At 39.2% G+C, this 18812-nt stretch overlaps 1 protein-coding gene across 5 annotated transcripts; it reads left to right on the top strand.

Moving 5' to 3' along the window:
- Positions 1-241: 241 nt before the first annotated feature.
- LOC133503724 (tudor domain-containing protein 5-like) lies at positions 242-17953 on the top strand. Of its 5 annotated transcripts, XR_009795821.1 has the most exons (19): positions 243-529; positions 4358-4591; positions 4679-4884; positions 4982-5243; positions 5451-5581; positions 5681-5764; positions 6913-6969; positions 7175-7337; positions 7633-7730; positions 8720-8934; positions 11308-11517; positions 11598-11664; positions 11844-12044; positions 13352-13477; positions 14976-15041; positions 15139-15256; positions 16579-16630; positions 17209-17306; positions 17411-17953. XR_009795821.1 is itself a non-coding variant. In XM_061825613.1 (18 exons), the coding sequence occupies exons 2-17, from the start codon at positions 4360-4362 to the stop codon at positions 17268-17270; spliced, it is 2298 nt and encodes a 765-aa protein (XP_061681597.1). In that variant the 5' UTR covers positions 245-529; positions 4358-4359; the 3' UTR covers positions 17271-17306; positions 17411-17936. The 5 variants fall into 5 exon arrangements, 3 of the variants coding, with proteins under 3 accessions (XP_061681599.1, XP_061681597.1, XP_061681598.1); XM_061825613.1 differs by lacking the exon at positions 16579-16630 and having other exon boundaries at positions 245-529; positions 17411-17936; XM_061825614.1 differs by lacking the exons at positions 243-529; positions 16579-16630 and adding an exon at positions 546-693 and having other exon boundaries at positions 17411-17939.
- The last annotated feature ends 859 nt before the right edge of the window (positions 17954-18812 follow it).

An 18812-nucleotide genomic window follows, 5' to 3' on the forward strand; every position in this document is an offset into this window, starting at 1 on the left:
ATAAGATGTCAAATGAGCAGAGAAGAAGATGGTGTGAATTCCAGCTATATTTATTAAAAAACAAACAAGGTTTAAGAAATATTCCGGTACTGAGTGAAATGTTCAATATATAAACAATGACGTGCTCTAAATCAAAAATAATGACTGACAGCAAATATAGATATATCTCGTCTAAATGCATAAAAAGACATTGAACATAACAAGCCTATGATATAATCAGTATGCAGTTGCAAGGCATTTCCACAGATTAATGACCTCTCACACGGTGCCAATTAAGTATATTACTGATATGTGGTGCAGTATATCGAATATATTCCTGTCATAAAAAATACCGTAAAGAAGTCATGTGATTGAACAGATGTACTTTAATGTGTCCCTGGACTGTTGCCGATTATTCTAATCAGGCATTTATCGGGCAGCCAAGCTAAAATTAGCGACGCGGACGAGCTAGCCTTTTACACACGAATAACACCTGTAAAGTTTCTCGGCAAACTCTTCACTAATATCGCACCTGCTCACAAATCGACAGGTAAGATAGATTGTTATTTAAAATTGAAACTGTGTTGAAAAAAAAAAAAAGGGCGTCTACTGAAAAATTATGGACCCACTCGTGACCGTCATGTTGCTGGTTTTCACGTTTTATTCCCGCGACGCCTTCTCAAGGTAGACGTGTTCGGTAAAGGTTTGTAGAAGGTAACACTATATATAAATATTTTTTTATTCCAACAGATATCGAGTATTCTATCGTTATGTTTGGTTTTTAGTTTACATAACAATGAGGAATGTGAGGGCAAGCCATGGGTTTGGAAGATTTAATGGCGTCTGACTGAAATGTCAGCGATCTTTGACAAAATTGAATTATGAATTGCCCTGTGTAAAACTAAAAAGTGACCCATTTGACGTCTAAATCTGCTGTCATTAACGTTCAAATTCTTCCATTTTGCCCTTGAAAGGAAAATGAGATTGGAGGTTGTTAGTTCAATTCAACAAAACAAGTGATGAACTAGTATGTCCATACCTCATTCCACCTGCTGTTTATTTTTTATTTTGAAAGGCCACAGTAAGGAATATGATGCAGTGGTTAATTGGAGTTCGAGTGACCTGAGTTTGAGATATAAGCTGTCCTTGGACAATCTATTTATTTATTTTGCAAGTGCGACATACATTGAACAATAGTGAACACAAATTTTGATATCAAAATTCAGTTGGTGAGCTAATATGAAAAGGCAAACATTTACAGTGGGTGTCAGGAGTATTTAACGTGTCACTATTTTTTTGTCGTTAGACATATTTTCAAAGGCGGTACTTTCACCATCTGTTGAGAATGACCCAAGAAATCCATACATACAGAAAAAAGCAGAACAAGTATTATCAGATATGTAAGATTGTGAAATGAGACGGAAAAAAATATTGAACATGTCAACTGGTATTTATTTATTTATTTATTTTTACGAAAACGTTGGTTTACAAAGATAGCTTGAAGACACTTCCTGTATGGAGAAACTAGTAACATGCATTGTCTGGTATGATTTTGGCCCATTCTTCCACATAAGCTGTCTTCAAATCTTTTGTGGGCTTTTATAGTTTGAGTTTCATTTGGCAGTATGTTTTGGATAAATTATCCTGGAGAAATGTCCACCCAAATTTAAATTTCATCATCATTGTCGATGGCAGTAGATTTTTGTCAAGAATGTTTTCGTATATTTGCCTGTTCATCCTTCCTTCAATATTGTAAGGTTTAAAGCCCAAGTGTCATCCCTATAAACATTCTAAAATAGATATTGTAATGAAAAATAAATATAACATTATTCACTTTAATGTCGATACGAAAAAATAAATGTGAGCGGAGAGTGTGTCATCCATGCGCAAAGTTGCAGAAGTGATATCCAAGTTGTCGCCGTATTGGCTGCATCCTCTGTACGTGACGTCACCCGGACATTCGCCATTGAAAACATGCGGTGCACCCTAACTATGGGAGACAAATGCGCCCCTTCTGACACGGAAGTTCTTTTCGAAAAGGATAACACCACACAACTGAGTGAAGTTACCGGGGCAATATTACACTATTGTTTCGAGCCATATTCAGATAATATGCGATCACGGCCAAACCGAAACCCCGTCCGATCCACTGCCGGGGTGGAGATGAGCCATTGCGGCTCATCGCAGCTGGCCGGTGTGGCTTATGACTGAGCCGAGCCGTGCTGCTTTAGGAGGATGTTCATAGCCGCCGCAGAACGCGATGAGCAACACAGTCGAGCCGGGCCGCTTTACTGCGCGCACGCGGCTGAGTGAGGCATTCTCGGCTGGGTTCTTCAGAGCCACCCCTGTCCGTAAAGCCCGACGCGCAGCCTTCGCAGAAGCCGTGACCGCCGAACGCGGCGCCTCAGCCGGTGTGGCTGATTTTTGGTGCCGTGGTGGCATATAATGGAGCCGAGCCGTGCTGCTTTTAGGGGGATGTTCATAGTCGCCGCAGTACAACTGACAGTACATGAACACCTTGAGCCGGGGCGTTTTACTACGCGCACGCGGCTGAGTGACATTTTCTTGGCTGGGTTCTTGAGATTCTCCGGCGTCCGCGCAGCATCCCAACGCTGTCCAACGCGCACATCGACATATTTCGTACGCGGATCGTTTGTTACGTTATGAGAGACGGATTATGTGGTTTGCCCCAAACTATTATTTTTTTTTAGTAGCTGTGTACACACCTACTTGTCATACGGAACTCACAAAGCTCTCGTCCTCTGCACCCGTGCAATCCATTATTCACAACGAACCGGGTGTCTTGCAAACTTATGAAGGGTAAATCCACTCTCCCGACTGTTCAAGCAATGTCCAGTAATGCAATGAGCTGGCATTTTGGCTAACACGAAGTAACAACAAGTTACCTTACCGGAGGTAAAACTATTGGAAACAAACGAGGCCACTTGGGGACGCCGCTGTCCTTTACGTCACTTCCGGCTTCTTCTCAACAAATCCCTCGAGAGCATTTTCATGCCGGGAGTTACAAAAAGCTGTATACGTCAAAATCATGTTTTGTGGTGGGGAAAAAAACACATGGGCCCATATTGGCTGACATTTTTTCATTAATAACATACTAAAAATCATCAATTAGCAGTTAGTAGCCCTTTAACAAATGCAGCCCCAACCCATTGTGTTCCCACCTCTGAACGTCACTGTGGACAAGATGATTCTCGGGTGATACGCAGTGCCATTTCTCCTCCAAATTTGGTGTGGATTATAGCATCCAAAAAATTTTTCTTTTTTGCTCTCATCTAACCAGACTATATTATCTCAGTATTTAACTGGCTTGTCCAAATGTTGTTCAACAAACTTTGAACAAGCTTTAACATGTTGGTTTTTTTTTCCCCCTGCATTGGGGGGTCTTGCATGGTGAGTGTAAATATAGGCCAAAGAAAGTGATGGATTACATCACTAACCCTTTCCTTCAGACAACAGTACCTGCTAGTTCCAGGTCTTTTTAAACCTCACCACAGGTGGTCTTTGGCTCTTGAACGACTCTTCTGATTGTTTTTCACACTCCTCTGTCAGAAATCTTATGAGGAGCATCTGATTAAGGCAAATTGGCTTTCCTCTCGCATATTATGCCCCCCTCTTAGCTCAGTGGAACTTTCAGAAGCTTAGATATGCACCTGTATAGCCATCCATTTTATGTGCCGCTTATCTTTACAAAGGTCTGGGAGTGCTGGAGCCTATCCCAGCTATCATGGGGCAGGAGGCGGGGTACACCCTGAACTGGTTGGGGGCCAATCGCAGGGCACATAGAGACAGACAACGGTCGCACACACAATCACACCTAGGGGCAATTTACAGTGTCCAGTTAATGAATGTTTTTGAGATGTGGGAGATTAACGTAGTGCCCGGAGAAAACCCATGCCGGCACGGAGAGGTTGTGCAATCTCCACACAAGTGGAACCGGGATTTGTATACTGGTCCTCAGAACTGTGAGAGGAACGTTCTAACCAGTTGTGCACCATGCTGCGTACCTGTATATGTGCCTTTTAAAATTTTCAGCGCAACCCCCCCATCTGTAACAAATCTCAAGTGTGTGTGTGTGTGTGTGGGGGGGGGGGGGGGGCAAAAAGAGTTTGGGAACCTCTGGGTTACGGAGATGAGTTTTGCCCTACCAGTCTTTCACTTTAGCTCATCTAGCTTACTTAAGGAGTTTTCGCATGTTAGCTATCTCGGCTTAGATCTGAATTTATGATCACATGATTAGGAACTATTCTTTGGCTAAAATGCAGCATCAGTGGCTATGACAAAGTTTCGTGGCAACTCTAGGTGGTGGCGTTTTAGACCGCCTGTTCGTGTTTTCTTGTCCTGTTCTAAATGTCTCCAGACATGATGAACCAGGAAGCCATATTGGCGAAGCTGAAGAAGGATGTCCGCTCTTTACTCGTTTCCTCTAAAGTGGATTTGGACCCTGAACTACTCCGAAAGGACTACAAAAGTATGTTGGGCCATCCTCTGCCTCTGAAAATCCTGGGCTTCCGAAACATCATGGATATGGTAAAGGAGATGCCTGATGTGGTGTCTGTTTATGTCAGAGAGGATGGTAAAACTTTCTTGAAGGGTAAATGTGTTTACTTTTGATTGTTTTTTTTTACGTTTTTTTTTTTTATACATCTGAATTTGAAGAATTTGTTCATTGCCTTGACAGCTGTTAGCCATGAGTCGACACGAAACATTGAGGAAATGGTAGCTAAACAGCGTAAATCCAGTCTTGACATAAAAAGACAAAACTGTCAGTTGTCTTCCTTCCGCACCTGTCACCCGTCAATCCCGTTGGTTCTTCCCAGAAGAGGTGTTGCTCCTCTCGCTCTTCCTCCTCAGCTGAGGTCACAGCTGCGTATCCTCCTCTCAATGGTATAACCATGACACACGTTTTTTTTTTTTTTTAATTTCTCTGTGTGACGCTCCAAATTATATTCAGAGCCATTTATTTTAAATGTTGATGTCATAGGGTCCCCTGAGGTTGTCAGAACTAGGGACCAGTTTTCTGCGCTGCTTTGGCTGCCCTCTACGTGTTCACGATTTTGGATTCTACTCTATTGGGGAGATGCTGGAAGCTGCAAAAGACTTAGTCCAGATCCATCAGGGGATGTTTGGCTCCATACTGACTCTGAAAGAGCAAATGGTGCCAAGACCATTTAACACACAACAGAACCTTGGAGCACCAAAGACCACAACCGAAGCGAGTATGCCGACCTCAACAAAATCCCCAGGTATAAAAGTTTATCTTTGGAGAAATTACTTTAAAAAGATTTCTGGTAAATCAATATTTGCTTTGGCAATTATTTTAAGTTAAATTTCCTTCTAACTTAACTTCAAAATGTTTTGTTTAAAGGAAAAAAAAGAGATTAGTTGCTCATTCTACAAATATATTTTGATCTCAGAAAAAAATTGCTTTCCCCTTATGGATGTCCCATTAGATACCACTGGGAATTCTGTGCAAGAGGAGTCAACTTGTGTCAGTTGCAATCCGCAAGTAATTGACAAGAACCAAGAACCTGAACCTCTGCTCTGCCAGAAAAGTCAACTTTTTTCTCAGCGTTTCCTAAAGGTTTGTTGCTGTATATATCTTGAGTTAGAATATGCATGAAAAATATACTGGCAATGGATACTATTTTCCTTTCATCTTTCTTGATCTATTCGATTTTAGCTCCAAGAGGAGTTTCAAAAGCAGATTGTTGAGAATGGAATTGCTGGAACCATAAATCACAGACTGAAAGAGAAACTGCTAAAGGTCAGGTGACATTCTTGTTGGAGAGCACATCCCCACTCTTCGCAAATACATAAAAAAATAAATGAAATTGAAATAGATTAATAAATTAAAATTACATATTTAATTAAAAATTAAATTGAATTAATGGATTTTTTTTCCGTGACTGTCCTCTTACTATATTTCCCCATTAAAAAAAAATGTGTGTATGCTTTCTAAATCTAGGTACTAGCATAGTAAATGTTCACAGAGCTAAGTTTTATGACAGCGAGCTGATACCTTTGCATTTATAGCAAGTTGAATCCAAAAGTTTAAGTTGAGCCTTGTCACATGTTGCAGCGTAGTGCTGTAACTCTGACGACCGATAAACATTTTTTTCAATCTTGTCGGTGAAAAAAAACGTCGACATTTTTATCTCAGACAGACCCACCCAAGTTATCTTATATCCATCTTGTGATTGGATCAGTGATGTTTTTTTTAAACTTGGTGATTGGCCCCCAAAATCCTGATCATGTAAACCCTGGACTCATTGTTGCCGTGCTGGAACATCTTCATCTGAAAGTTTGTTTTTGGTACTCAAAGTTTCAAGCGTAAAATTTTCTATGAAAATGCATTGTGAAAATGAGGAATGGCCACAATGACTAGTTTACAGACATGGATGTGTAACAATCATTAACTTGCAGAAATGTTGTGCCTCTTTTTGGGTGGGTTCCGCATTGTTCCATGTGACGCAAATATCATCATCATCACCACCAGGCATACCTCCACAATCAACTGCGCACATTCCAATTTTTGAGACCGTGCAGACTAAATACATACGAACCATGTGTGTGCCAGAGCAACAAATGAAGATACTGATTATATTTCTTCCCATGGATTTCTGTCATTGTTTTGCACAATGTGTGCTGAATTCTTGGTCTCATCTCCTATTCATATTCAGTGATCGCACATTGTATCTCTGTTTTTCATTTTTCCTTCCCTTCAGCCAAATACAAGAAACACAGGAGATCTGTTTATGCTTTCACGAGTTGCCATTTTGATTAATCATGTGCGTGCGTTGGATGGGGATGCATTGACCAATGTGTAGAGGTGTATTGTCCTATTTACTGTATATGTGTTTTACATTACATATGTGTACATATGACCTTACGGGAAATATTTCATGTTTTCAGGTCGTGAGTCAAAGTACCTGTGGAATATCTGTCCACCATCTCCCTGAAGAGTATAAGGTGAGCTAATAGTTTAGCAGTGTATAAGATCATGACAGAAAAATTCATGAAGTTGTTTAAAGCCCAAAATTTTGACCAGAACCAGTCAAATACACTATACACACTGAATGCATGTTTTTTGTGGAGTGATCAGAGCAGACCATGGTCAAAGAGAATGATTCTGGTTAGGTGTCCTATTTAGGAATGTTACGTATTTTATTCACAGAGGGTTTGGGGTGAGGAGTTGCCACTGAAAGAGAATGGCTTTGTCAGTGTCACTGAGCTAGTTGATGCCATGAGTGACATCTTACACCTGCAAGATACAGAGAGGGACGATCAACACGACTGGGTCGTTAAAAATATTCAGGATGGTCTTCCTTTACACTCAGGTAGGAATATGGATCATTGTAAGCCAATCACAACTTGACTTATTGTCTAACATATTATTCATACATGCAAATCTGTTACGGTTAAGTAAGGTTTGCATTTTGAACTCCACCATCTACATTCATCTAGTTTTTTTTTTAAACTTTTTTGGGCCCGCCCCCCAGGGGACCCCCGCAGACCCTCCCAACAATGCTGTTTTTTTTTCACCTTTTTAATGATTTTGGTGTTTGCATGTCTGATTATTGTAACATAATTTGGGGAGAGAAAAAGAATCATAACTGTATTTGTTTCTCAAAGGTGATCCTGGTATAAATCAGTCACAAACAAGTTGTCACATCTTATCAGAGGACGTGGTGGAAGTATTGACAAACAACCATTTTGTGAAGCAAGAAACGGTAACATTTATTGTACTTTTTCATGTATAATATATATAATTTTTTTTCACCCCAAAATTGTCAAAAGTCAATGGTGCGCATATTACATAGGGGAAGGAGAAAATGAAAACACTCACATTTTATAAATGTAGGCTGCCACCTAGAGGTTATGACAGGTGTAACCTTTAATTCTTATATGCCACCGCCACTTCGAGGGTATGAAAGATGTAGTAGCCTACACTTTCATTCCAATATGTCAGGCATATTGTATATATGTACAGTTTTGCTCATAAGATTACATACTCTGGCAGAATTTATGATTTTTTTCAATATGACTGAACAACAACCATCATTAATTTATTTATGGTTATGTTTTGTTGAATTATGCTTTTCTGAAACGGATGACTGTTTCATTTGAATCCCATTAAAATAAAATTAAAGGTTTTGCCGTGCCCTTCATCTTTTCTTTAAATAATTGCACCCATCTTACAAATTCTGTCTGCTTAATCAAACATGAGCACAACTGTGTTTTCTCATTTACTAAATAAAAGCAAGGCTTTGAATTTTAAGCTAAGACCAAGTAAATAAAAAGAATTCCGTCTTAAAATAAAGTGCTTAACTTTAGAATAATTATTTTGAAAAAACTAACAAAATACAGACAATACTTAATGTTTTCATCATATGGGTATAAGCAAAATCATGGATTGTAAAAACGCATTATAAACCGTATAACTTTTCCAGAGTTTTACCGTCAACTTTGAGGGTGTGTATTATACATGAATGCATTGATGGATACATGATAAGTTACAGTCCCTTTTTTTTTGAAGGACTCTTGTATAATATAGACTTTTTACATTTTTCTGAAAAGGTAAAAAAAAAAAGATTATTTTAACAGTTGACTGAAATCAAAATTTAAAGTAAAAGTCAGTCTAACACTATTAAAGAGAAAATATAACAATACTGGTCTGATTTTTTTTTCAAATTTGATACACTTATGTGTCTATCTTCAGATGTCAGAGCTTTGTCCGCCCATTAAGATGCATTTTAGCGCGGTTGTGCCCCTGGATGCAATGCAGAATCAACATCTTACACGCCCGACACGCCATTCTGCTTCAGAGTGGGTACAAGTCAGGGTGGAACATGTGGAATCTCCAGGACTCTTCTATACCTGCTTCAACAATAGTGAGGAGGCTCAAATCTTTGAGGACATGAAGGTAGAGATGAGGTAAGGATATCAGTGACGGATTAGAAGGTCTGATTTTAAATTGGGATTGGTAAAAATATCAATTCAGTATTGGATTGGAGGTTTTCTTTTCACAATTAAATTTCTATCAAGCTAATTGATTGGATCAATTCCCCTGTTGGCCACTGTGTGGCGCTGTGAAACGGCAGCGTCAGCTTGAAACGAGCAATTACTTTTAAAGATGACGATTCGGGTCAATCCCCTGTAAATGTACAGAAATGGACAGAAGACACTCCAGCCACAATATGTATTTCCAACATAAAAACAATTGAGAAGTTGCCTTCCCTGAACTGTACACCGAGTTAAGACAGCGGTTTCTGAGTTGTATAAGCCAATTTAAAGAGCGACTGACCCCTTTGTACGTAACAGTCACTTCTCATTCAATTTCTCGCAAGTGGGAATTTGTGTCAAATGTTCCGCAGACAAGAGCCCCCTTCGCAAACGCGAAAAGGGAGCGATATACCGAACATGTTGACAGACGTAATAAAACAATGGCGTTTGACAATGAGCGTACTGGTGCTTGCTTGTCTCGTAATGCTGCAAAAAGCTGCTTAGTTGGTTATTACTAAATTACAGTCCAAATAATAGTAATAAATCTTATAACGTATACATGGAACTTACATTTTCAATACAGGGCATCATGTTTTAAATTTTGTACTTTGTATGAACAATTAAGTTAGTGTATTATGTATTATTTTAAGGAGGAAATCTAATTTTAAATTAGCTGTAGTGTTGCGAAAGGTTTTTTTTTTTATGCAAATAAGTTCAAAGGTCCGTTCACTGTTCCAAAAAGGGGCTAGTTTAGTTCATAGTTGATCATTCAAAGTTTTGAATTCCATTATACAAAAAATTAACTGGTTTCATTCTTTTTTTTTCCCAATATGTTGCTGACATATTGAAAATTCCTCTTTTCCCCTTAAAATACTGGCATTTCATTTTCCCATTGTTGACACCCATTCAGTCCTCACTGGTAGCCAGCTGCACCTTATACCGCACAATCTCAAAAACATGTTGCTTTTACTTTTTTTTTTTTTTTTTTTTTTTTTTTTAAACAAGTAATTAACAGAAACAGGACTTTTGTCATTTATGTGACAGGAACAATGGTGAAATCCGAATCAGAATCAGCTTTTATGGACAAGTATGTAACAACACACAAGGAATTGGTCTCCGGCAGTTGGTGCCGCCCTCGTGCGACATTCCGAACAAAAAGCAATAGTCATAGATGTGCATGAAATAACACTATACAACCATAACTTTGCATTCCTTTCAGCTGTGGCTTACTTTATTAACTAAATATTTTATTTCACCTATTCTTACATTACCAAAGAATGTCAAACGTCATGAAAGTATGACCGTATAGAGGCTTAACTAAAGCATTCTGAGACAATAATTTTCCTACTAAGCAATTTAAATAGCTAAATGTTATATTACAAAACAACTCCCCAAGACGGTACTCTCTCTCATCTCAACGGAAGGTCCCTGAACACACCTTGCATTTCTACACAACTGTGACATACCTGGCATGAATGGTGGCCATGGCCGCACTGAAAAAAGTTGCCAAATACAAGGTTTATCCACCAATATACTCAACTACTTGAATTCAAGCCACTGAAATAACAGTACTGTAGTGGAATATTATTGTGCATTTATTTATTTTAGCAGTAACTGTGCCTTGATGTTTTATCTATTGTTTTTTACCCAAGATGTTCTTTGATTTTTATTCGATTTTATATTTATTTCGTTGTAAGCACAACATGTAATTACATTAAAGGCTTTTGATTTGATTTTGACTTGTATATAGTGTTCACACAGATTTGTCTTGGAAGTCCCTCACAAAATCTGGCACTCTTGAATGGAAATGAATTTTTGGTCCAAAACCGTTTTTTGATGCCAGAATAAGCACGTTCTCAATTATATACATTGATCAGGTACAAATGAATTCAGTTTGGTTGACGTTTGCACAAAAGATGATCACTTCATGAACTTGGGTTTGTTGAACTCGTTCAGGTACAACATAGTTAACATGCATTTTACTGCTTCAGTATTCATACACAAGTGCAGTGTTTTTTTTACTTTTTGTGCTCTATATATACAAATAAGTTATGTGCACGTTGTTGTTTTTTTCCAGATATTTTATGGCTTAAAATGTGATGATATTTTTAAATACCATAAAATCTAAATGTTTCAAAATTGTGTAAAAATGTTTTATTTTTGCTTATTACTGAAGCACAATCAGAACATTTACATCAATATCGTATCAAAACCCTAAAGAATCAATATTGTATGAAATTGTTAGGATCTTAATAATGCCCAGTCCTAATTTGAAGATATCAACCAAAGCTCCCATTATTCCAGGCTATGTTACTCCTCTCCTGACGTGTCAGAGCGCTACCGCCTCCCCAAGCGATTTGTCCGTCAAGGGCAGGTCTGCTGCACATTATACAAGAACCTGTACGTCACACGAGGGGTGATTCACAAGGTCATTCGACCCGCTGTTGTTCAGGTCTATCATGTGGACTTGGGCGTGGTGACCACTATGCACATTGCTAACCTGATGTTCCTCAAGTAGGTGATGTTACTACTAACAATAAGATAGTATTGTTAGTAATGCTTTTGAGCTGGATAGTTAACCCTTATTTTCCCAGGTCATGCTTCTCCATTCTTCCAGCACAAGCTGTCCCATCATCCCTAGCTGGAATTAAACCAACATCTGTAAGCCTTCAGTCTGTCATTTTGACTTGTTTTGTATAGGCATTGACTGTTCAGGTAGTTGAGTTTGGTTTTATTTTGCTACAAGATGAATGCAAATACACATACCACATTGTATATGATAATGGACAGGAAGTGTCAAGCTGCAGGTGGCTCACGTAGACTTTGATTTGTCTTTGCAGGGTGCCTGGACTTTCGAGGCCACTGCATCATTTGTCAATCTTTGCTGTAATCGTCCCTTAGTAGGTGCTGTGTTTTCTTACATTGGAGATGTGCTCCAGGTCTACCTTTGTGATACCCAGACTGACAAGGACCTCTACATCCACTCTGTCCTCGTCAGCCAGGGTCATGGAAAGGCCTGCAGCCCCTCAGCCAGTGAACCAGTAAGTCACTTCAACCAATGATTTTCAACCTTTGTCAGGCCAAGGCAAAATATTTGAAAAATCTCATGGCACACCTACAAACTAAAATGCCCCAAAAAATGGATACACCTGTAAATGATGGACTTTCTCCCATCAAATAAAAGAGCATTTATTTGTTCTTGTTGTCACTCTATATCGCTGGCATGGATAGATGAACAAAGATCCATTATGTTTCATAAATAATATTTTTATGACCTTTAAGTGAATTTTGATCATTTCCCACTGCACACATGAAGAGTTCCAGGGATGAGAATTTTCCGCCGATCGGCGGATTTCCCACTTTTTCAGACCAAAATGACCATTCTCGAGATAAGCGCAAATCCGTTGAGAAAATTTGGGGTGGGGGGTAGGGGTAGGGTATCGTGCGCCTGCCTCTCGGTAGTGGGCTCCGAGCTGCAAGTTCAGCTTAGTGCTAGCACAAGCACGACTATCATGCCGTTCTAACATGCTCGGTAGTGTAAATATTTGCATTTTGCGACATAAACATTAAAACTTGTTTGGGGCAGATTACTCGATTGGACAACAGAGTGATACAGCATAGTGGTTAATCGAGTTTCATCATTGCCATGTACATGTGTTCTCGGTTCTCAGAAATCGCAGTGTAACTTGTTAGTTAGCCAAGTAATGGCGCGTGGGACTTAGCGCGAACTGAGCGACGGTGTGTTCAACATTTTACGATGGTGAAAGTGTTAGAAAAAAAGGATGAAGATCGAGCGAGGGCAATTTACAAGGATGATGGAATCAAAAACTGTTTCAGACGGGCATGGCTTGAAAAAAGTGTAACCGTGCAGATAGGACCGAAAACTGTATCAACATGTCTAACCGAACACATACAAAAAGTAGACATTCCCAGCAAAGTGCTGTGCACTCTTGTGTTCCGATAGGAGCAAAAAATATCCAGGAGGAAACTCCAGTCCTACATACCCGTCATATTCGAATGAAAATGTAGGCTACAGATTTCTTGCAACTTCTGGTGGTGGTGGCATATTAGAATGAAAGTGTATGTCTTTTTATAACCTCTTGGGCGTCATGCATTTATAAAATTTGAAGGTTTTTCACTCCCCACCCCACACCTATGTAGAATGCGCATCTTTTTTTTTTTTTTTTGAGGGGGAGGGGGCGTGCATTACACACAAGAAATTATGGGACTTGTTTTTTTTTTTTTACCCAGGATGAACATGGAGTAATGTACCTGATGTGAAATTGTAATGTTGACTTTGATGTGTTTATATATCTGCCCATAAATTCACATCTTATCTCTTGTCCAGTTGTGTGTTCAGGTCAGCCCTGTAAGTTTATACCTGGGGGAAGGCACCTTCCATCTACCAGATGTTGAAGAGGAGACCACACAGTCAGCAGAAACGCTTGAGCAGTCAGTGTTTGACACTCTGAAGGTAATCCATACTCACACTACTTTGCCCAGTTCAGTTCAGGAGACTTGTGTGATTTGAAAATGTGAAACTCAGAAATCTTAAAAAAAAAACAAAAAAACAACTGAACCAAGGTTAGAGATGGTTGATTGTCAGATTTTTTTTTTTTTTATTTATTTATTTTTTTTTAATTGCTATTTTAGAGCAACTCTACTTCAGTATGTTCCCACTGACAGGAGAGATTTGGCCAAATAAATTGTTGGGAACAAACAGCAGTATCCTGATTTAGTTTTTTGAGTTCCAAAACAATGCCTCTTTTTTAGTTGTTATTTTGGTCAGAAAGTGGATGGGTTTATGTTGTTTTTTTTTTTTTTTTTTTTTTTGCTTTGTATAGCAAGCCATTATTTCTAAGAATGAAGTGAGACTAAAAAGAAAATGAAAGCCACAGTTGGCAATGCACTTTCAGCTGTTTGAGTAGTACAGTTTTGTAAGTCTGTTTTTACATTTTACCTGTTCACCTGTGGAATGTTTAAAAATGTAATTATTTATTTATATTTTTATTTATTTTAGCATTGATCAATTTTATGTCTTTCTGCCCCGTTACAGCTTTTTAGGAATGTGTTGCAGGCATCAAATACAAAAATGAGAGATTTGCAAAAGAAAGAAAATACGTTCATCACTTTGAAGTTTAACACCTTGTTTTTGTTGTGCATTGTATTGAATGTAGGTCGCCAAGTATTTTTTGTATTCTGTATTTATGTTGCACACGTTTTTTTTCAATTTCACTGGAATTGAGATTTAACAAAAGCCTCCCATCTCCGTTGACCACAGAATGGACACCAACTGCCGCAATAAAGGCCTTTTTATTTTTGTTTGTATGTGAAGTCCCCCCGAAAAAAATGCCGCATGTACCGAAGGGTTAGGACAGAGAGTTGCTGCCTGGGTAACTAGAAACTAGTGAAGTGGGCAGTGCTGACTGTCCAACCACCTGGGCTTCCTTGTACCGTGCCGCTGTCATCTGGTGCGGTGTTCGGTTGTAACATTATGTCACCAACGTGGGCAAGTGGACATGCTTTTTTTGTGTGAATATAGACCGTAATAACCATTTCATTTTGAAGTTGCCTCTTAACATGATTTTACATCATATGAGCTATAACCCCCTCAGTATGTTTGATTCCTTTTGGGCATCCATTCTACACAGCCACAGCATCTGAGAGCAGGGAGGTGGCCCTTATTTTTACAATTTTGATACCTGATTTTAAATATTTATCATTTCATAACTACTAAGATTTGGATGTCTTGTTAAGATTGCCAAAACTTGTGGTGTAATGTGGTGTGAAACTGTTGAACACATCAAATTCAAAATGAATGAATAGTGTTGGTTTGGACAATAAATATATTTGTTGTGTATTTTTGAAAATAATTTTGTATTCTATCTTTACATTTTTCCACACCGTCCCAATTTTATTGGAATCCAGCTTTTTGTTTATGCTTTCTTACGTCATTATTATTTGTGCTGCAGTTTGAAGCTGAGGAGTTGCCTGCCTTGGAGTTAATTGAGGACGATGAGATCAGCACCTATATCCAGGTACTACGGAACGACTGCATTTTAGCTAAAGGCAGCAGTTACATTTGTGCAAATGTATTTATACCCACGGTAACTACTACCTTTGTACTCTCCTTAGAATCCTTCAGTGACAGTTAAAGAAGAAAAACTGGAGTTTGATGGCACTGACTCATGTACGGTTATTCCTTACCCTGTCCAGAGGACACATGAGAAAAGCCACAACAAATTCTTTCAGGGTACACACACACACACACAAATGTTTTGTTTCAGTGAACTGTGGATAGTTAAATATTATTAAACTTATCGTTGCTATTTTGACCATGTTATTGGCTAATGCAATGTCTCCTTGATGGTTTTGTCTAGTTTCCCTTATAATAAAACACGGTTAGTCCCCTCCATTCATCCTACCAGGGTACAGCTCAAAGATTAAAAGCATGTTAATGACTGACCAGGGTCACTGATAGTGTAGTGGTACCCACGCCTGCCTTTGGTGCGGGCAGCATGGGATTGATTCCCGCTCAGTGATGGTGTCAATATCTGACCTGCGACTGACTGGCGACCAGTTCAGGGTGTAGTCTGCCTTTTGCCCGAAGCTAGCTGGGATAGGCTCCAGCTTTCCCGCAACCCTTGTGAGGTTAAGCGGCTTGGATAATGACGTGACATGACGGACCAAACAAGTATACATCGAATTATAAGCCTTAGGCGATGAGGTGAGTACAGTCGCCAAGGTTAGAGAAATAAACTGGCTGCTTAAAATCCAAGATGACCAATCACCTTTCTTGGTGGCCAATTCCACATAAAGAAAGTAGTTAGTGTCTCCTGAGTCCACTTTGAAGAAAGGCACATTCATCTCATGGAGGATCTCTACCGCTATTTAAAAGGTGCAAATAGTTAAGGTTTTGAAGAAATGGGTCCAAGCAGGTTGGAACCGTTGGCGGAAGGTGTCTGGTGTGTTATGTGACACAAGAGTCTCTGCTAGGATGAAGGGCAAAGTTTATAAAACAGTGGTGAGGCCGGCCATGATGTACGGATTAGAGACGGTGGCGCTGAAGAGACAACAGGAAGCAGAACTGGAGGTGGCAGAGATGAAGATGCTGAGGTTCACGCTCGGAGTGACCAGGTTGGATAGGATTAGAAATGAGCTCATTAGAGGGACGGTCAAAGTTAGATGTTTTGGAGACAAGGTTAGAGAGATCGGACTATGATGGTTTGGACATGTTTAGAGGCGAGAAAGTGAGTATATTGGTAGGAAGGTGCTGAGGATGGAACTGCCAGGCAAAAGAGCGAGAGGAAGACCAAAGAAAAGGTTGAGGGAGGACATGAGGGGAGTGGGTGTTTGAGAGGAAGATGCACGAGATAGGCTTAGATAGAAAAAGATGACATGCTGTGGCGACCCCTCATGGGACAAGCCGAAAGGAAAAGAAGAAGAAGAAATAGTTAAGGTGTAACTTCATATTCGTTCATAGAGTAAACCTTGAAAATACGTTGCGTGAGGTATCTTATCGATTCCTGAGGCAGTGAAGAAATCCCTCCTACCTTTTTTTTTTTTTTTCTGCAGCTCCTTGTACTCCCCATGGCTGAACACCAGGTGTCACTTGTGTTCACGTTAGGTTTGTACAAGTAGCTCACTCTCCTGAAACTTGGCACTATCAGCACCACATTCCTCTCAAATGAAGTACATACCGAAGAGACATACACAAGCACTTCTGCAACGTATTGGCTTTTCGTTATCTAACAAACGTGCTTTTCATGTGAATAGTTGTACATTTTCTACATGTGGCAAAGAAAATCATACACATTTACATTACACACCACATTTGTTGGTGTGCTTCTGTTCAATGATAGTATGACCTTCGTTTACCTGCACACATGAAACCTTTAAATAAAATTAGTGTGCCTATGATTGTATTAACATTGATTTTTATCATCCTGACAGTCCTACCTGTACTAAAAAACAGACACAGAATGAATTTGAGCTGAAATGCTAAAACTCTTTCAGTCGTCAAGTCTAATTCTGAGTTCCATCTTGCCCTTGATACTCTCAGGTTTTGAAAAGGGCTTGAGGCAAAATTTACTTGCAGTTGAGAACCGCTGTTACATGGCATTGCATAGCATTACACGCGTTTTAAAGTGTGCATCTCTTTGCGCAGAAATATATGTACAGTAATTCCAAACCTCCTTCATACAGGACCAGATCTGAGGGAAGGAATACGTTTGAGCTGCTTCTCTGGCCTTAACCAATTGGGTTGAGAATGAAAGAGGAAAGGCTGAATGTAGGAATGGAAGGTAAGAGCATTACAAGCACAAGTTGAGAGAACTGTAAGACTGAACAATGCAAAGATAAACAAGAAAAGAATATATAGCATTAATAATTTACTGTATATTAACAGGTTCCGAACAGATGAAGACAAGGAGAAAGAAGCTTGTTGCAATGTGACATTGATTATGAGGCCCAATACTGCATTCATTTCTTTTTCTGTTTCCTGAATGTTCTTTAGTTAAGTGTTCGCTACACAGTGTGTAGAAAAAGTCAAACGATATGGAGAAAAAGGAAAAAAAAAAAGCCAAGATAAATAGGTACCAAGCTTGGACACATGCGATGTCAAAAGTCATTCCTCTATTTCTACACACATTCAAGTGAAGTTGATTTTGAGGGAAATATCAATAATTTACTTGCGTGTGCCTGGCCTCATACGAATACTTTTGAAACGTTTTGGGTCAAAATACTAGACGAAGCAGTGTTCCCAGTGCATTTTCATGTATGGAACTCAAAGTGGTTATCAGGTTTAAAGCTTGCTTTTTTGTATCCTGAATATGTGCAGGGTGAAATAAAATGTTATGACTTAAGTGTTGTGGAGTGAAATGTTCTGCCCACTGTCAGAAAGCCGATGAGTCCTCCCAGCAGGATAATGGCCTAAATCATACAACTAAAAGCACCCCAAAATTGGTTGGAGCCAAACATTGGACTATTCGGAAATGGCCTTCTAAAGCACCTCCTCCATTTTCATTGAGTCAACTGTACAGGACGCTGTGTGTGATGTAGTGACCAGTTCAGGGTGTACTTTGCTTTTTGCCCATTGTTTGCTGGAACTCTCACGATCCTTGTGAGGTTAAGATTATGTTTTACCAATATGTCAGTGTTTTGTTTACTTTGCAAACTGTACCTTTAATATAAAAGAATGTTGGGATCATCAGTCAATCATTAAGTAAGAAAATAATGAAGAAACTTGCTGGATTAAGGTCAATGCAGAATGTAGTGTATTAATACTGCACATCACTAGTCCCTATCAATTTGCTTTTTAAAAAGCTCCTAATGATCTTAAAAACATACATTATAACCACACGCGTCTTGCTTTAGTATCACTTTTTTACAGTATTTGTATGCCATGTAAGTTAGTGGATGTACACACACATCTTGGTCACTGTTTCAACATCAATGTGTAACATTTTGTTTTGGTGTGAGTGGAGGGTGGGCCTGGTCAGGCAGACACACACTTAACCTCATTTAGGCGAAGAGCGTAATGTATTTGCAGCCCAATTAACGTGCGTGCTGACCGAAGCCCGGAGATGTGATTGCTTTGTGTTACAGTCATATAAACCCAGGAAGAAAGCCTACTCAAGGTTATTGTTGCTTTGATTAGTCTCTGTTTTCTATTTTTGAGCAGTTGGTCAAAAACTTTAATGGGTAGGGAATCAAAGCTCCTCGCACATACTGATTTTTATAATCCGGACAGTACCACTTAAAAAGAAGACACAAAATTTGTTTAGATGGTTTTTGACTGAACCTTGCCG

This window comes from Syngnathoides biaculeatus, chromosome 7, assembly GCF_019802595.1.
Source record: "Syngnathoides biaculeatus isolate LvHL_M chromosome 7, ASM1980259v1, whole genome shotgun sequence".
NCBI classification, from domain to species: domain Eukaryota; kingdom Metazoa; phylum Chordata; class Actinopteri; order Syngnathiformes; family Syngnathidae; genus Syngnathoides; species Syngnathoides biaculeatus.

What these genes read in the sequence shown, in the direction of transcription:
- LOC133503724 (XM_061825613.1), top strand. Translation starts at nt 4,360, where the DNA reads ATGATGAACCAGGAAGCCATATTGGCGAAGCTGAAGAAGGATGTCCGC. An exon ending in GACCTCAACAAAATCCCCAG is followed by an intron (nt 5,244 to 5,450) that starts GTATAAAAGTTT and finishes ATGTCCCATTAG; the next exon opens with ATACCACTGGGAATTCTGTG. An exon ending in TGGTCTTCCTTTACACTCAG is followed by an intron (nt 7,338 to 7,632) that starts GTAGGAATATGG and finishes TGTTTCTCAAAG; the next exon opens with GTGATCCTGGTATAAATCAG.